At 38.1% G+C, this 16,981-nt stretch overlaps 1 protein-coding gene across 1 annotated transcript in view; it reads right to left on the minus strand.

The window, feature by feature from the left end:
- The window catches only part of itpk1b (inositol-tetrakisphosphate 1-kinase b), a 49,688-nt gene extending 32,859 nt beyond the window's left edge, over positions 1-16,829 (minus strand). The window contains exons 1-3 of the mRNA XM_052620025.1: positions 16,490-16,829; positions 13,696-13,866; positions 1,813-1,837 (exon numbers count right to left, since the gene is read on the minus strand). Of these exons, the coding sequence (XP_052475985.1) occupies positions 1,813-1,837; positions 13,696-13,790 (120 nt within the window). The 5' untranslated portion in view covers positions 13,791-13,866; positions 16,490-16,829. The remainder of the gene's footprint in view (positions 1-1,812; positions 1,838-13,695; positions 13,867-16,489) is intronic.
- Positions 16,830-16,981: the final 152 nt, after the last annotated feature.

A 16,981-nucleotide genomic window follows, 5' to 3' on the forward strand; every position in this document is an offset into this window, starting at 1 on the left:
ACATCAAGCATGCTGCATGCTTACTGGCTCACTGACGTTAATGAGATTAACCCCTTAGAGCAGAGGTTTCAAACTCAGTTCCTGGAGGGCCGGAGCTCTGCAGAGTTTTGTTCCAATCCTGCTCAAATACAATTACCATGTAGTTTTCAAATAAAGCTGAAGGACATGATTATTTAGATCAGGTGTGTTTAATTAGGGTTGAATCTAAACTCTGCGCCGTGTTCTGCTTGATCAGATCACAGTGATTGCATGTTACTGCCAAGTGTAAACGCAGCCTTAGACTCAGCCTGCTTTAAGCCGCGTTTCCACCGCTGGAACTTTACCTAGGAACTAGGGACTTTGGGCTGGCACTCGGTGTGTTTCCACCACAGGAACCAGGAACTAAATAAAGTGCCCCTCAGAAAGTCCCTGCTGGCGAGATAGTACTTTTTCAAAGTTCTGGAACTTTTCTGGAACTACTCAGTGGTGTCAAGGCAATTCAGCTGATCTGCATAAAAGCATAGAACTCGATACCCATACCTAAATATCTGACAAAAAGACCCAGGTTAAAAACTATGTCCTTGACTGCTTTAATAAAGAAAATACTACAATCCCAAAAAGCACTTAAAAGGAAAGTGGACTTAAATGTTGTTTGTTTAAATAGAACATATTTTACGTTTATTGCAATATATTTGTTTAAGATTGTAAAGGGAAAGCTCACCCAAAAAAATGTATTCTGTAATCTTGTATTCATCCTCCACTTTTTCATAGCCTGTAAGAGTTTTTTTTTCCTCTGTTGAGCACAAAAGAAAATATTTTGAATAATGTCTGTAACCAGTTGATAGTAACCATCGGCATTCATATGACAATTTTTATTTATTTTTTTTTTTTAGTTAGTTACCAGCATTCTTCAAAATATCTTCTTTTGTGGTCAACAGAACGGTTTGGTACAACTTGAGTGTGAGTAAATGATGACAGTTTTCATTTTTGGGTGAAGTCATTTGCAGAGCTTCATGCGAGTGTAAGTTCAAGTTAAATTTCACATTCACGTTTATTTATAAAGCACATTTAAAAATAAGTGCTGTACAATTTTAAACAGTGTGAGGATAAACAGTGCGAGTGTAAGGATGCTAAAGGAGTTATTTTTGTGCGATTTGCTTCAATTAACGACCTTCAAGCGCCCAGTTGGTCTGTCTTTTGTCTGAGTTATTGTTAAAAATCTATCCTCCCATGAAGAAAATGCATGGGATTTTTAAATCCAGAACCCAGCTGTTGCACTACACAACTACTGTACTACATTACCCATAATCCTGTAGCAGGATCCACCAATCAGAGAAGTTGCTTAAAGTTTTACATTCAAAGAAACACAAAAACTAAACTACCACCAATTGCTTTGCAGGTGTTTGGTCAACAACAAAATCCCCTGGCAACCAAATGCACTGGATTAATTATGCCATGTACAGCCAGCATTTGTTTTCCTGGTCTATCGTGATCAACTGAGAGGATTGTTTATCGTTACACACCTGTCGTTGGAACAGACTGCGAAACAAGATAAATCATTGTGTAACGCAGGAACTTCAAGTCATCAGTGTGTAGAATAGTATATTCATCATTAGCTTTTCCAACTTAAAACCAAGTTATCTTTCACATTTCCAAAGAGGTTGGAAGTTTCAACTTTCTGAGTTGAATGGAACACCGTGACAGCACAGGAAATCTCTACTAAATAATTTTCTGAAATAATTCTGGACTCCATATGAATGTTTGTGATTTAGAGACCTATCTATTAGAGAAACATCTGAAACTAATTTCCAAACTGAAGTGAGATCCACTTACCTGAACAACTTCTATTCCTCTTTTCCTGAAAGAAACAAAAAATATATATATATATCATGCACACGTTTTGACAAAAAGCGATTGAACAAGAACAGGGTAATAAATTCACATTTTTACATTTAAGATACCATCAAAGCGGATTAGATTCTGACATGAAAATGAAGCCTGGATAAAAATATCTGTTGCCTAGAAACAGAGTTGAGATACAGAGAAACCCTGACTGGCCGTAGGAAGCGAATCGACCCACGGAAACTGGCTCGAGCTAGAAACTGTCGTCAGAACCATCAAGAAAACCTCTACATTTACACAGCACACATCCTGAAATTGTGATCTTACTACAACATTAAGCCTGCTGGTGAGGAAACCCTGTGGATGAGTTTATGGGGTCATTAGGAAGACAGGCAACCATTTTCTCTTCTAATATCAGATTATTCAATGTCGAGATAATGATAACGTGCATGAGCCAGAGCTTATTTATTCTTCTGTCAGGAAACATCATGAGTAGGTTTGTAGGAGTTATTTAAGTCTCAGTGCGAAAGAACTTTTCTGTGTGGGTTGATTTATTTTGGGAGGAAGATTATTTTGGTGGGTTATAGATTATAAATACTTTGATATGGAAACGTTTGTCGAGTTTTAAAGGGTGGTTTTCAAAGAGCCCCAGTGTCTCCCTGGAAAACATTGGGTCTGTCAGATCAAATAGACGAAACATGCCTCAACTCCTCCTGAATGTGGACTATGCTGTCAATATTACACTGAAGAAAACGTGTGCCAGAAGGCGAAAGAATTACATATGTTGTGTAAGGGAAATAATTCGAAGGAATTTTTGGTTGACTATATAAATCAGAGGTACTTGGCTAATGTAGCGCTTAAATGTCAACACTCCCCTCAGAAACTGACTGGGAGTATCAACGTTTCAACGAGTCCTTCTCTACCTCCTGGAGCTTTCACAAACATTACATTTTGGCGGACGATTAAATGCGATACAAATAAGTGAGATGAATAAAACAGACATTGTCATTTTTAAAGACCCCCTGTGGTGAAACCAAGTGTTTGACATTGTTTACATGTCTTTCTGGACTTTTTAATACGCGGAAAGACAATGAAGGACAGTGATAACCATTGATCCAATATTACCACTGCGTAAAATGTAACCACTTAAGTTAACGGAGTGAAAGTAGAGCAGGTCTGATCTGGTGCTAATTATCATATTCATAGGTCTGCATTTAGTCAATGATTTTGATTGAAAAAAAATAATAAGTATAGTCTTGGTGAAGAGACTTCCTACAAAAACATAAAATAAAAAAAACACAGTAGTGGTGTATCTGCTTTGATTTAGGGCAGGATATACTATCAATCCTTAAAAAAAAATACTGGGATAAAATTATCTAGAAGGCGATAAAATCTAACCGTGTAAAACGAGACGTGGAGTTTAGGACTTTGCTGGGTCACAGTGACAGATCAAGGCCGCTGGATTTAGAGATACAGACAGATGTAGGTGTAGCTCAGATTTCATTGGTTTTATTCGGTTATCTAACTGAAGCAGAATACTGGATAGACAAAGCAAAACATAGTAAGCACAACCACTTTTATTATGACTGAAATAGGAACAAGGGTAAAAGAAGCATTTCAATACAACAATGTGCTCCGTTTTTTTCCCTCATAAAACTCCCAGGCTTCCTCATGAACCATCCAGAAGGGATACTCCACCCCAAAATGACAATTTTGTCATTAATCACTTAACCCCATGTCGTTCCAAACCCGTAAAAGCTTTGTTCGTCTTCAAAATACAATTTAAGATATTTCGGATGAAAACCATGAGGCTTGTGACTGTCCCATTGACTGCCAGGTAAATCACACTGTCAAGGTCCAGAAAAATATGAAAAGCATCGTCAGAATAGTCCATCTGCCATCAGTAAAACAACTGTAACATTATGAAGCGTCCAGAATACTTTTTGTACGTGCTATTCTGTGTTAGCCGCAACACAAGGATACGTTTTCTATGTGTTTTAATGCATTGATTTGAAAGAAAACAGTGCATCTGTGCAGTGCGGCGGACACAGAAGAGTGTACGCGGCCTGCGTTCAGTGGATGTTCTCCAAAATGGTGCTACGGTGATGCGAAGAGACACAGAGGAGACAAATTGTTGAATAAAGACATGTGGGTAAGTGATTAATGCCAAAATTTTCATTTTGGGGTAAAGTATCTATTTAACTGATATTGTCAACTTATACCAGAAGATAAGACTATTTTTTTAGATTTTCTCAACTTTTTATTGCAGCAATAATGGGTAAAAAAAAAAAAAAGTTATTGTTACAACAATGTGAAAAAGAAAAATCACATGTTTAAGAATATAGGATATATCGGTACCATACTGGTTGCGGTCAATATTGGATATTTCATTGTGCACATTAATATTTTTATTTAAAAAAAAATGTTTTCCTTTCTAAAGCTTTTTTTCAAACTTAAAATTGTTTTTGTAAAAATGTATTTTTGACTTGTTTTCCAGGGTAAATGTCTTGGTTTCTTAATTCATGATACACTGAGAATCAAAATGACATGAAATATGAAGTCTTGTTGTATGTGAAATTGATCAAAGTGAAATAAGTTTATAAGATAAAAAAAGAGCAAATACCTGCCAGTTGGCTCAGAAAAATCTACTTAAAGCTGCGGTAGGTAACTTTTGACACTCTAGCGGTTAATAAACAGAACTGCTTGCGTCTTGCGGAAGAACATTGTAGTCGGAACTACTTCTCTCTGTTTATGTCTATGAAGAATCACAAAGGTACTGGGTTACTCTGCCGCGGTACCCCCGAAGCAATCTAAAATAGTCCGAATATAAACACTTATTATAGGTGTACCCTAGTGATTTAGGACAAGCCAAAAAAATTTTTTTTTTTACAAAAGTTCCCTACAGCACCTTTAATTCACACTGACAGATGTGTGTCCTTGTTTTCAGCATAAACTCCCTTTGTGTTCCATTTCTCAGAAAACAAAAAAACCTTAAAGTATTTCAAGTAAGTAAATGTATTTAAGGAAGTTTAGATATTTGTACTTGTAAACAGGGGGGAAAAGTCCTGTTTTGGTATTTATTTGTTTATTTTTTGGAATGAATGAATGAATTTAAGACTTTCTGCTCTGGTTTAAGACCTTTTTAAAGCTTTAAATAGTGAAAGTTAGAATTAAGACTTTTACTGTATTTCATGCTGTATATTATAATGGTTGTGTTGCCTACATTTACTTGAATCATTAAAAAAAAAAAATAATTCCAGTACCTCCGTAGATACAATTCAGAAATAATTGAACTTGATGTGAACAATTGTTAAAAATGAATGAATGAAATGAATCCATTGAATGAACTGAATGAATCAATCAAATCAATGTATCGATGAATGAATGAATCAATCAGATCAGGGTAAAGTCCAAATAAAGCCTTGCGTGTGACTCAATGATAGCGTTCATGCTTCACGAAGCACATTCATATCACAGGCCTGGGACTGGTGAGATGAGCACGTGGTTATACACCGCACGCAAGACTACACCAACCGTGATGGCTCTGCCAACTTCCTCAAAAATGAATACATACAGTAAAGCAAGGCAATATTGCTCCTGAAATGAATTTAGACAAGCCGTTTTAGAGTGGTTGCATATCTAGCTAGTCCTTGAAAGATTACGGATTGTCAACGGTATATAACACACATCTGTCACGTATCAGGTAAGGCGGTGCAATTTTCATGCGCATCTCGTCAGTAAAGCTGCTCCTGTGATTAGTAGTAAATCTCCAGCACGTGCTTTCAGATGGAGCGCATTTAGTACACAGAGCTGTAGTTCACTGACAAGCTACATAAAATAGTGTTCATAATCAGCAATGAATCTCCTGCAATTTTGATCACAATTTTTCCTAGTATTACGCTTATTCAATATAAAACCAAATCTATTTGACAAGATTAATAAACTTTCTGTAAAATGTGTGAACAGGACAGGAAGGGTTGTGAAATCGTGACCTTATATCTTAGAGAGCACAAAAGTGACCTTGGTTTATCCCTGCGAGGACTGCTTATAACGTCAGCAGGGAATATCCGATCCAAATCACTGTGTGGGACGGGATACTAACACTTGCACAAGTTGGCGGGCCAAATACTTGTGGTTACCAAAAACACAAACCACTTCAGTCTGACTCATCTGTAGATGCTATGCTTCTCTTGTTGCCCTGGTTACAAACAAACTGGAACAGTTGCTTGATTAGTGTGTAGTCTGCAATTAATTGTGAAATAACATTTTCAGTTTGTGCTGCGGACAATCATAATATTTCAAATCATGTAGATTGCTTATAGGGAGAAGTATGATCAGATGAGATATATCTAGGGACCAGAATATGAAAAAATTGAAGGTGGACTCTTTCAACATGGGCCTTTAACCTGTTAGCCATCACCCCCCATTATGGGATTCACAGGTGAAAGTGCCCTACCATACTTAAAATTGTAACAGTTACTTACTTATGTTTGTTACACAAATAATGTTGGTGTCTTTGGAAAGAAGACCATTTTGGCTTTACTTTTTATCAACCAGATTTGATATAGACACTGAAGTGCCCTGAAAAAGTAGTTTTTTTTAAAAAAATACATGAAATCAGTCCTGGAGCAATTTAGAAAATGAATGGGTTGAAAGTCACAGGTCTCATGAGTTTCTATTTCAAATCTGAAGAAGATATCATGAAAAATTAGATTCCAGCAAATATTTTTCTGAGACTATGTCTACTTCATTTAAGTGCAGTGACGTATTTCCAGCTGAAATGGAATAGTGAATAGAGGGCATGGTTTTATGTTTGCGCTCCTTCTCTCGGTCTCTCTCTCATAGCAATCTAACGGTTAGGGGTGTGTTTAAGGATATTCTGACCAAGCCGTCAAACTGACATCATCAGAGAAAGAAATGCCATTCCAGAGCGTAAGTAAATGTTCATATTTTGATTAAAGATTACGAAGACAACATTTATTTTCAGCAGATTAACTTAAAAGGATTAATTGTTTACGTCAAGACTAGCAATGTGCATTTAATAAAAGCAATGCTGCATTTCAGGCAGGTTTTTGAGCTCGTAAGTCATGACTTCAACAACTCACGAATTTGTCACATTCCAGGCAAGTCACGTCAAACTTCCTGAGCACAAGGAATTGTAGCTAGATTATTTATTTTATTGCAATGTTATATTGTCCTAAAAATCTATTTTTCAACATGTACCACTTGAATAAACAGTGCGTCCTTAGGCAATATTATCCGTAGGGGCTGCCATTGTTGTTTCACAGGTTTGACTGCCGTTCCAGTGCACTTTCACAACTAGAACGTTGGAAAAACACGAGTTACGGGTTGACTGGAATGTGTCATAAATGGACTCAAATTTAATTGCATGCAGACTTTAAAGACAAGTAAACAGTCTGTAATAAAACAGGAACAAAACAAATCAATCTACAGCATAAATAAATACAACTGAACCAAATTACAGAAATTGTAATTAAAATGTTTAAAATAGTGCTGCAACGACGCGTCGGCGTCAACGATTACGTCGACTACAAAAATACGTTGACATGCGTGAAATGCGTTGACGCGTCACACTGTTTGTTTACATCTCGCGTAATGGCATTGCCCGGAAAAAACGAGCGCGTCGCAACCGCGCCGCTTCCGTTGTGAGGGCGCTTATCAGGCGCCTACATTAGAAATAACGAACTTGAGCGCGCAAATGACGTAATATGTGAACGGCCCCTTAAAAGTCAGCACGCCGCGAGACAACAGTCACAAACCACCGAGCTACCCCGAATCAGCTTCAGGTCTGGAAACCATGCTAAACCATAGCAGAACCCTGACTCAATTTTATGGTTGGTGATGCTAAAGAACATTTCATGACGTCTCAGACAACTGTAAATTTATGGCTACTGTGGTTTAATTATAAACACTATCATAAGCTCATATTTACCATAGTAAAATAATTTTCTTTGCCTCTATTATTTTATACTGTAAAAACTTCAACCACATAGGTTGAAAATGAATAAAGGTTGAAATATTATAAGTTATTTTATATGTTATTTTAATAATATTTTTTTGTAAAGTTATCCAAAGGATTCATTAGCTAATAATAAAAGAACATTAGCTGAATTATTTATTGTAATAAAAATAATCGTTAGATTAGTCGACAGAAAAAATAATCGTTAGTTGCAACTCTAGTTTAAAACATTGCATAGTTTTCTTTTCATAAATAAAATATAGATTAAAGTTATTAAATATTCAGTAAAGATCAGTGAATGATTTTCTTTTGTTCTTTGATTAACATCAATGACTGGCAGAGAGTTTATAGGCTGCTTTCTCTTTAACACCGAACACAAGCAACGCTAAAATAATGTACATGTGTTTTCTTTCTCATCTGTTCACATTCACTTAAGACAAAAACCCCTGTGTTTATGATGATATACTGACAGCTTTCTAACATGTCAATCTAGTTAATGTTTACAAAGAAGAACAATGGATAGGCAGTGCATTCTGTGTGAATGGTCCATAACAACATTGTGTATGTGTATTACCATGATATACACATCTACCTACACAACACTTAAAACGACTTAAAACTCAGAACACTTTAGCAACCACATAGCAACATTCTGGCAACCATACATAAAACCCTTTCATCTGAGTGGCAAGTACAACTTACATTTTCTTTAGCAAATGTAAAAAAATAGCTATAATTAGTACCTTTTGCCAAAGAAAAGAAAAAACAAAGAGCAACATGCGTGGCAAGCCGGCAACAACAAAAGAGGATTAAAAGGAACGAAGAGGAATAATCATTCATGACGGCAAGTAAATTTACAATAATTTTTCTTTTTATATCTGTGATGAAAGCAATTATCTTTTTGTCTGTCATTGTCATGAATGTTAATACAAGTTCATTAACGCCAAATTGATCTCTGGGGAAATCTAGAGATTAGAGCTAACAGAAGACTAGTGGTCATGTAACAGTGAAGAAACATGAAAAACAACAAGACAGTGCTAGAGAAAGCCTGTCCTAGAAAATAATGCAGATGTGATGGGGTCAGAACTGCTGAACAGATCTTCCCTTAACTCAGATTGCCTCCGGACAGCTCGAGTAATTTGGCTGAAGAGGTTATGAAAGGATTAACATTTTAATCCACGAAACATTTTTAATCTGTGCTAGTGTGATTGACATGCTCATAGATTCACCAATATATTCAAGTGACATTCAGACTCACAGTAACGTGATTACTCAAAAACATAAATGCCCTTAAGTGGCCCAGCCAGAGACCCCGGATTTGAACGCAATCAAACATTTATAAAGGGACCCGAAAATGGCCAACCAACTGTCCAACCAGACAGAGCTTTAGAGGATCTGCAGAGAAGAATGGCAGAAAATCCTCAAAGTCCAGGGGCCGTTGCACCAGCTGTGCACAGGTTATCCACTGAAGTATAATGATTTTCTCAGCTTTTTGTTCAGAATGTTGCTTTTTTTTAATGAAACGTAGTTGATGTTTAAAACAAAATACATGAAACTAGAACAAATGGGTCTCGTCCCCCATTCACTGCCATTATAAAGCTTGGAAGATCCAGGAGATTTTTTCATATAACTCTGATTGTACTTGTCTGAAAGAAAATGATTATGGCTTGCAGCTAGGGCTGCTCCGATCACGATCGGCCAATCGGCATCTCGTCAGTAAAGCCGGTTATCTAATCAGCGGTAAATTCCATCAGGTGCGTGATTTCACATAGAGCAGCAGTTACTACACAGAGCAGTTGTTAACTGAGAAGTTGCACAAATCCACGTTCATTTTTAGTGTTTATTTGCGCATCTTCTCGGTTAACAACGGCTCTGTGTAATAACAGCTGTTCTATGTGAAATCACGCACCTGAGGGAATTATACACCTGAGGGATCGTGATCGGAGCAGCCCTACTTGCAGCACCTATGTTAAAACACTGTCCCATCCAAAGTGCACAGACACACACACACACACACACACACACACACACACACACTATACACTATACACCCAGAGCAGTGGGCAGCCACTTATGCTGCAGAGCCCGGAGAGCAGTTGGGGGTTTGGTGCATTACTCAAGGGCACCTCAGTCATGGTATTGCTGACCCAAGACTCGAACCCACAACCTTAGAGTAAAACTCTCAAACCATTAGGCCACAACTTCCCCTTAAAAAGATGGCTATAAAAGGAAATAACACAAGTTATTTGAAATGTCCAGCCTCTGCTTCCTTTTTCAATAGAAAATATGGATTACCAAAGAAAAAACAAGACAAATTTACTATGTTTCTTACATTATGGCTTCAGAAGACTTGGAATAGACAGCATGAGTCACTGTATTGGCACAGAAAAGTCTCAAATAATTGGTGGCTGAAAATCACAACGCTGCATGAACTCAACCAATCAGGATGTTTAGCGCCCAAGTCCCGCCTCCGAAAGTTCCGGAACTTTAAAAAAGTACTACCTCGTCGGCAGGGACTTTCTGAGGGGCATTTTTACACAGAACTTCCTGTTCCTGTGGTGGAAACACACCGAGTACTAGGGGTGGGAATCTATGGGTATCTCACGATCCGATTCGATTACGATTCAGAGGCCCACAGTTCAATTCAATTCGATTCAATTACAATTAATGATGCATCGAATGTTGTCATACAACCTGTACATCTATTAGGAGTGGGAATCTTCAGACACTTCATGATCCGATCCAATTCCGATTCAGTGAGTCACGATCCAATTCCAAAATGATTCTTGATCTACATTTTTTCCCCAATTAATTCTTCTGCTGTGCAAATAGATTTACAACTTTAATCTTTAAATTTTAATCTTAAACAAAATTGCAGTTATGCGCTCTTTTTTTATAGTTGGGATCTCTGTATGTCAGTACTGCCTCATTAAAAACAGGAGTGTGAATCTTCACTGGTTTCACAATTCAGTTCAATTACAATTATCATTGTCAACTCAATATCATGATGCGTCACATTCGTTTTCAATATCACTGCACATGGCTACATTTTCATATAAATTTTAGATCAAATTTATTTGGTTCAAAATTAACTTTATTTTTTATTTTTTTTAATGATTACTTATTTAAAATAAGTGTTCAAGTGTCCGAAAATGTACAGACAATAGTTGAGGATTTTTCTTTTTTTCCTCCGCATTATTGCCGTTATTACTGATGAGATCATAGAAAGTGGGCGCTTTAACAGGCTGCATTCACGCACAGATCTATTTCAGTATCAGATGTTTTTTCTGCTCTGAAAATATAACTGAATGTGTGTACATCAATTTCATATAAAAGTATTTGAAAATGCAAGTGCATTTAACCACAGCAGAAACTGTGGTTCAGGACAAAATACACAAAGCGCATGTGAAAGTCTGTCAGTGCGCAAGTTTCGTGCATCTAATAGTGGTGCATTCCAAACGGCATAAATGAAAGCATATCTGAAGTAAAACACAGCAGGTGGAAGCACAGACTGTCAAACGATGTGCACATGTCTCAGCGCAAATTCTGAAGCCCGCCGCACCTCTAGCGCGCACACTAACAAGCTCAGAATCGATTCTGAAATGTTCCGAATCTATTTAGAATCATTGAAGGGAGAATCGCGATGCATCGGAGAATCAATTTTTTCTCTCACCCCTACCAAGAACCAGCCCAAAGTCCCTAGTTCCTGGGTAAAGTTCCAGCGGTGGAAACGCGGCTTGAGTTGACTGGCTGACAGAGTTCACATTATTTTATTCCCACTTTCCTTCACTTTCAACAGTCACACAATTCCTCACACCATCACAGCCACTGAGGAAATCCGATGCAACGCTAGCTTCACACGTTACACAATTGTTCATTCAGCTGGAGACAGTGACAGGGCGTAAGACAAAAAAAAGACCAACCACACACACAATCCTTCACTACACCACACATATTTACAACACACAAAGCCCTGTGTGTAACCTTAACCCTTTGTCGGTCCAGCAGTTTGGTTTTCTTGGGTTACGCGGCCCATACAAACACAACACTCAAGAGCATTGTTTCAAAGAGTGCTTTCTAGGCCAACTCTCACTCACTCACTCATTCATTCACTCTCTCTCTGACTGCTGGCTAATAATCCAGCCGTCTTCGATGATGAGTAAGCCAATCTGCAGGGTCATGGGGAATAAAAGTGCTGGAACGGTGTTAAAACACAGCCAGACCAAGACTGGTCACCTACACGCACCATGGAAAATCATTCAAGGGTATCGTAATTTGGATAGCAGATATGCTTTAGCCAAAACACATTCAGAGCAGAACAAAAACACAGGCTTGAAGGAAATACTGCAAATATTTTATAACACGCTCAGTTTTTTTTAAACAGGCAAACTATCCTTGACAATGTGATGACGAATCTTTAGACAAATAAAACCACTTTAGAATAAATCTGCATGTAGATTAAAGTCTTTTTGTATTTGGTGCGTGTGTTTATAAAAAAAAAAAAAAAAAAAAAAAAAAAAAAAAAAAACTATTCCCACTACCAATGCTTACAATGTTATAGCCTGTAAGTGGTTGCCAGGGCATTGCTGTTCAGTTGCTAAGGTGTTCCTAGTGGTTTTCACCAGTTACTAGGTGGTTGCTTACTAGTCCAAGTCAAATTCAAGAGAGCAGACCGAATTATTCTCCTTGCACTACAGTTATCACACCTCAAATATTGTAAGACATTTGTCAGGTTTTAGTTCTTAAAACGCTCGTGTGTAGAATTAATTTTTTTACGCATCTCATCCAGCGTTTCGTTTTAGAGCCAGTAACCGAGGCTTGAGCCATTGAAAGTAATGAAGTTATTAATGCAGTTATGAAAGAGAAAGAGAGAATTCCCCGAGTCTGTGAGTCTCTCAGCATGGTTTGGCAGCAGCATCTCTACTAATAGCGAAACTGCAAGTGCATCTGCTTTAAAAGAACCGTTTTAAACTGGCTTGTGAGAAATGACAAGTAGCTTTTAAGTTGCTAAACTATTTTACTGATAAAATCCCCAGAGAAGTGCGTGTATGTTTCGGTGTGTGTCAGAACTGTGTGTGTGTGTGTGCGTTTGTAAGAAAGAGAGTATGTTCACTGCGTGTCAAAAACATGCAAATATTTTGTCCATTATATCTTATTGTCGTTTACTATATTAATTTGCTTGGTCAGTGCCGTTGTGGGCTTTCTGTCTTTTGCCGTTTGTAAAATTGTAAGGACTTATGAAATAACTGAAATCATTTGTCTCTTTCCATGAAAATAAATGCACACCTTAAAACATTTGTCAGACAGTAAGATTCAAGCATAAAACCATTCATCTTTTGATTGCTCAAGTAACCTGACCAGCCCGACATGTCAAGACTGGCTTAACCAATGGCGTGCGCTTGGAACAGGGTTATCCATTTACCCAACAAGCGGCCAAACGGAGGACTGTTTGGAGCAGCCCATTTAAATCTTGCGAACTGTATTAATTTTGCTATTTTATTTACACACAGAATTCACACCCTTTTTGAAATCAGATGCACAGTCTGTCAACCGAAGCACCAATTTCTGCTTATGATTCACTTCCACAAAAACAGACTGTATGTTAAAATATATCATATGTTAACATCCCTCTCTGCTGCACTGTATTACACAACCTCAAGCAACCTTCCTGGATCTTTCTCAACCACAGTTCAAAGTCCTTCGTAACATGCTACACCTATTTATTCAAACACTTAGATCAACTGATCAGTCAAGCAACAAAAGCAGGCACAGAAAACAGCTGTTTTTGATGAACCGCTGACCACAAGTGAAGCAAATGCCCAACAGCAACAGGCACCTGCTGTGCTCTTCAATGGAAACACATGCCGGCTGATGGATCGATGGTGGCCTCTCACCTGCACATCTCTGCAAAGGCCAGGAAATTGAGTTTCTTCATCTTCTTCTCGCTGAGCCAGTAGCCCACTCGTCTGCCTCTTAGGAAAGTCTGCATCTTCAACTGCTGATAGCCAGATGTGACAGCCGTGTCACTCCAGTGAAAAAACAGGAAACAGTCTTCTTGCAATACCCTGTCAAGCCGAAGCGAAGAGATTATTATCAGAACCTTAAATTACAAACCTTCATGAGAGTTAAATGGAAAACAGCTAAAGACCAACGGTGAACTGTAAAGAATCAGAAACATGTCTGTAAATATACAAACAGGTTCTGTCCAAAACAATGCTCAAGCTAGGCTGTGAAGCTCTATGGGTTTTACAAGAAACCTAGTGAACTGCCAAGCTAAACTGAATCAGATGCACCATATATAAGGGTATTAATGTTGTATTAAAACATAATGAGAATCAAAGGTTTAATTCAGAATTTGATCATGCAAAGCAATGCAAAAATTTTACGCAAAAGGCAAAATGTGAAAGTTCAGTTTGAATACTGGATGCATAGTTTTTCAGTGTTAAACACACACACAAAAGAAGAGATTTTGAGGAATTTGGGTAACCTCACAGTTGCTGGGTAATCAATAACTTCAATAGTACTTTTTCCATTTTCTGGAAGTCAATGGGTACCGTCAACGGTTTGGTTATCGATATTCTTCAAAATATCTTCTTTTGTGTTCAACAGACGAAAGAAACTCATACAGGTTTGGTGATGTAAACAATGACAACATTTGCATGTTGGGGTAAACCGTCCCTTTAAGATTTGATTTAAACATCCAGTGCATTCTATGGGAGCTCAAAAGTTTTCAGTCGAACATTCAAAGCATCATATTCAAGTGTGAAGGTTCAGTTTAAACACTCAATGCAATCTTCAAAAAATCATGGGCGAATTCAGAGCCGTGTTTTGAAAAGTTGCTGCATCAATTAAGAGTTAAAAATTCAAAACGTGTGATGATCTGGATGTTGGATTTAAATTTCACATGGTTTATAACAAAACATAATGGAATTACAGGTTTGGTTCAAAATTCATTTTGATAATACAATACAATACATTATACCCCATTTCAAACATAAATTAACTATTAAAAAATTTGACGCATTAATTAGTCGTGAAAGTTCAGTTTGAACATTAGATGCATCATATCTGTGTTAAGATTTAATTCAAATACGTTGCATTATATGTGAATTTGACATATTTGATTCAAACATTTAATGCATGATATTCAATCATAGGAGACTTTAAACGTTAGATTTAAGAATTCCATTCATAATTTCCAAGTCCAGACATTCAAGTTGAACATCCGATTAATCATAAGCAAGTTCGCACTTTCTATCTAAACATTCAGAACATTATGGGAGAGTTCGATGCAGTATTTGCGACTCCAAACATTACGGACGAGTTTGGAGCTTCAGTCTCAAAAGAAATCTAATCATTATCATATGCGAGTTCTATTCGATTAATCGACCAATACAACATAAGTCTAGGGCTGCAACAACTCATCGATGAAATCGATTATTAGCGATAATGAAAATCATCTACAAACATTCTCATTATCGATTAGTAATATTTAAATAGTATTTTGCAGTTTAATATTTACAGACACTAGTATATATTCGGCTACAGTCTGAAGGCCCGTGCTTAGACTAACACGGAAGCGACTGAACGAAGCTGCTGGTACCGAATATGCTCGGGAGTCAGTAACTTACTACCGGTATTAAAGAGACGCTGGTTTCATCACATTTTTACATTTTCAGCACCGACTTAGTGAAGTGCCAGTACTTGTGGCATCCCTAGACGCCGTTTTACTGTCTGGTTGGTCCAGTCTGAAATACTGCTAAACAGTGGACATACTGCATATACTGCGTTTTCATTTCTTCTTCGCTGCTCTAAACAGGGGTTGCTTGTGGCAACACAGCACAACTTCCTGTGTTTGCAATGCATTCTGAGCAGCGAAGAAGAACCGTGCAGCGGTTAGGCAAAGCTAGCGGTCATAACTAGGTCTTGTTTAAGATAATGGTATCGTATCGGTATATGGGTTCATGTACTCGCCGATGCAGATGCCAGAATTTGTTGTTGTATCGGTAATATTTCCGATACTAGTATGGGAATCGGAACAACTCTAATAAATTGTTAAGCACTGTATGTTTTCATAGCATTCAGTTGGCACATTTGTTTTACGGTCATTGGGCAGAATGTGGAATAGAGTGTTTTTGTCAGCAAAATTAAAACAAATAAAAAGGGGGTTTTAATCCGATTAATCTGAAAAAATTATCGGCCAACTAATCGGTTATCAACATAATCGTTAGTTGCAGCGCTACATAAATCTGAAGGAAGATGCGAACATCTGACGCAGCACAGACCAGATCGACCGTGCGATGTAGATGAAACTTTCCGCTCGTTAGAAAGCGCCTTGATGCCCACCAATGCAGTCCAGGAAGGCAGCTCACTAGAATTAGAGACACAGCCCATGTTTCTCCTCTGGTGTAAATCTTACTCTCACAGTATCACTGAATACAAATACAGTTGAATCTGCTCCTTATACATATTCTGTTCATTTCTGAAAACAGAAAGCAATACTAGAGACCCCGGAGGTCTCCTGAAATCCGCCGTAAACAACCCATTCAACAGCAGCTCAAACAAGCTAGCACTCCACCTAGTTTCACATTCAGATCATCTCAAGTCTCACTGATGGATGTCAGAAATCTTCAAGTCGTGTTTTCTCCCCTGTGGACACAGAAAGAACAGACGCAGCAGAGTAAATACCTGTCTAGCGCATGTTTTCGGGCTCCGAGCGGATAGCAGTTAGCTAGCTGGAGGGCAGTCTGGTCTCCATGACTCGGTCTGCTGAGACGGAGAGTTAAAGCGCTCTGCTGGTGATCAGATGATTCGAGCGAGATCTGCTCTCAATCCAGACGCTTAGAGAGTGAGCACAGCCTCCTCCTGAGGTGGGGCTGGGCTCAGTTCAGTCCGGCTAGCTTGTGTGTGTGTGTGCGTGTGTGTTCCTCTTAAAGTATGACAGGAGGTTTGTACCGCTTGACGCCTTGCTGCCGCTGAATCGACTGTGAGTGAATGTTGCCGCGAGGGGGCGCCAGTGCAACGCGATTACTCACGTGGAGAAGTTCACGCGCTGACCGGGGTTTTGTGGAAAACAAGGTAATAAATTCAAACCACTCGTGAGTCGTGAGGATGTTTTTGTTTGAGTTTAGTGTTTGAGAATGCAGTGGAAAATTCTTGTTCAAAGTGTCTTTGTAAACA

Source organism: Carassius gibelio, chromosome A17 (genome assembly GCF_023724105.1).
Source record: "Carassius gibelio isolate Cgi1373 ecotype wild population from Czech Republic chromosome A17, carGib1.2-hapl.c, whole genome shotgun sequence".
Classification (NCBI taxonomy): Eukaryota; Metazoa; Chordata; class Actinopteri; order Cypriniformes; family Cyprinidae; genus Carassius; species Carassius gibelio.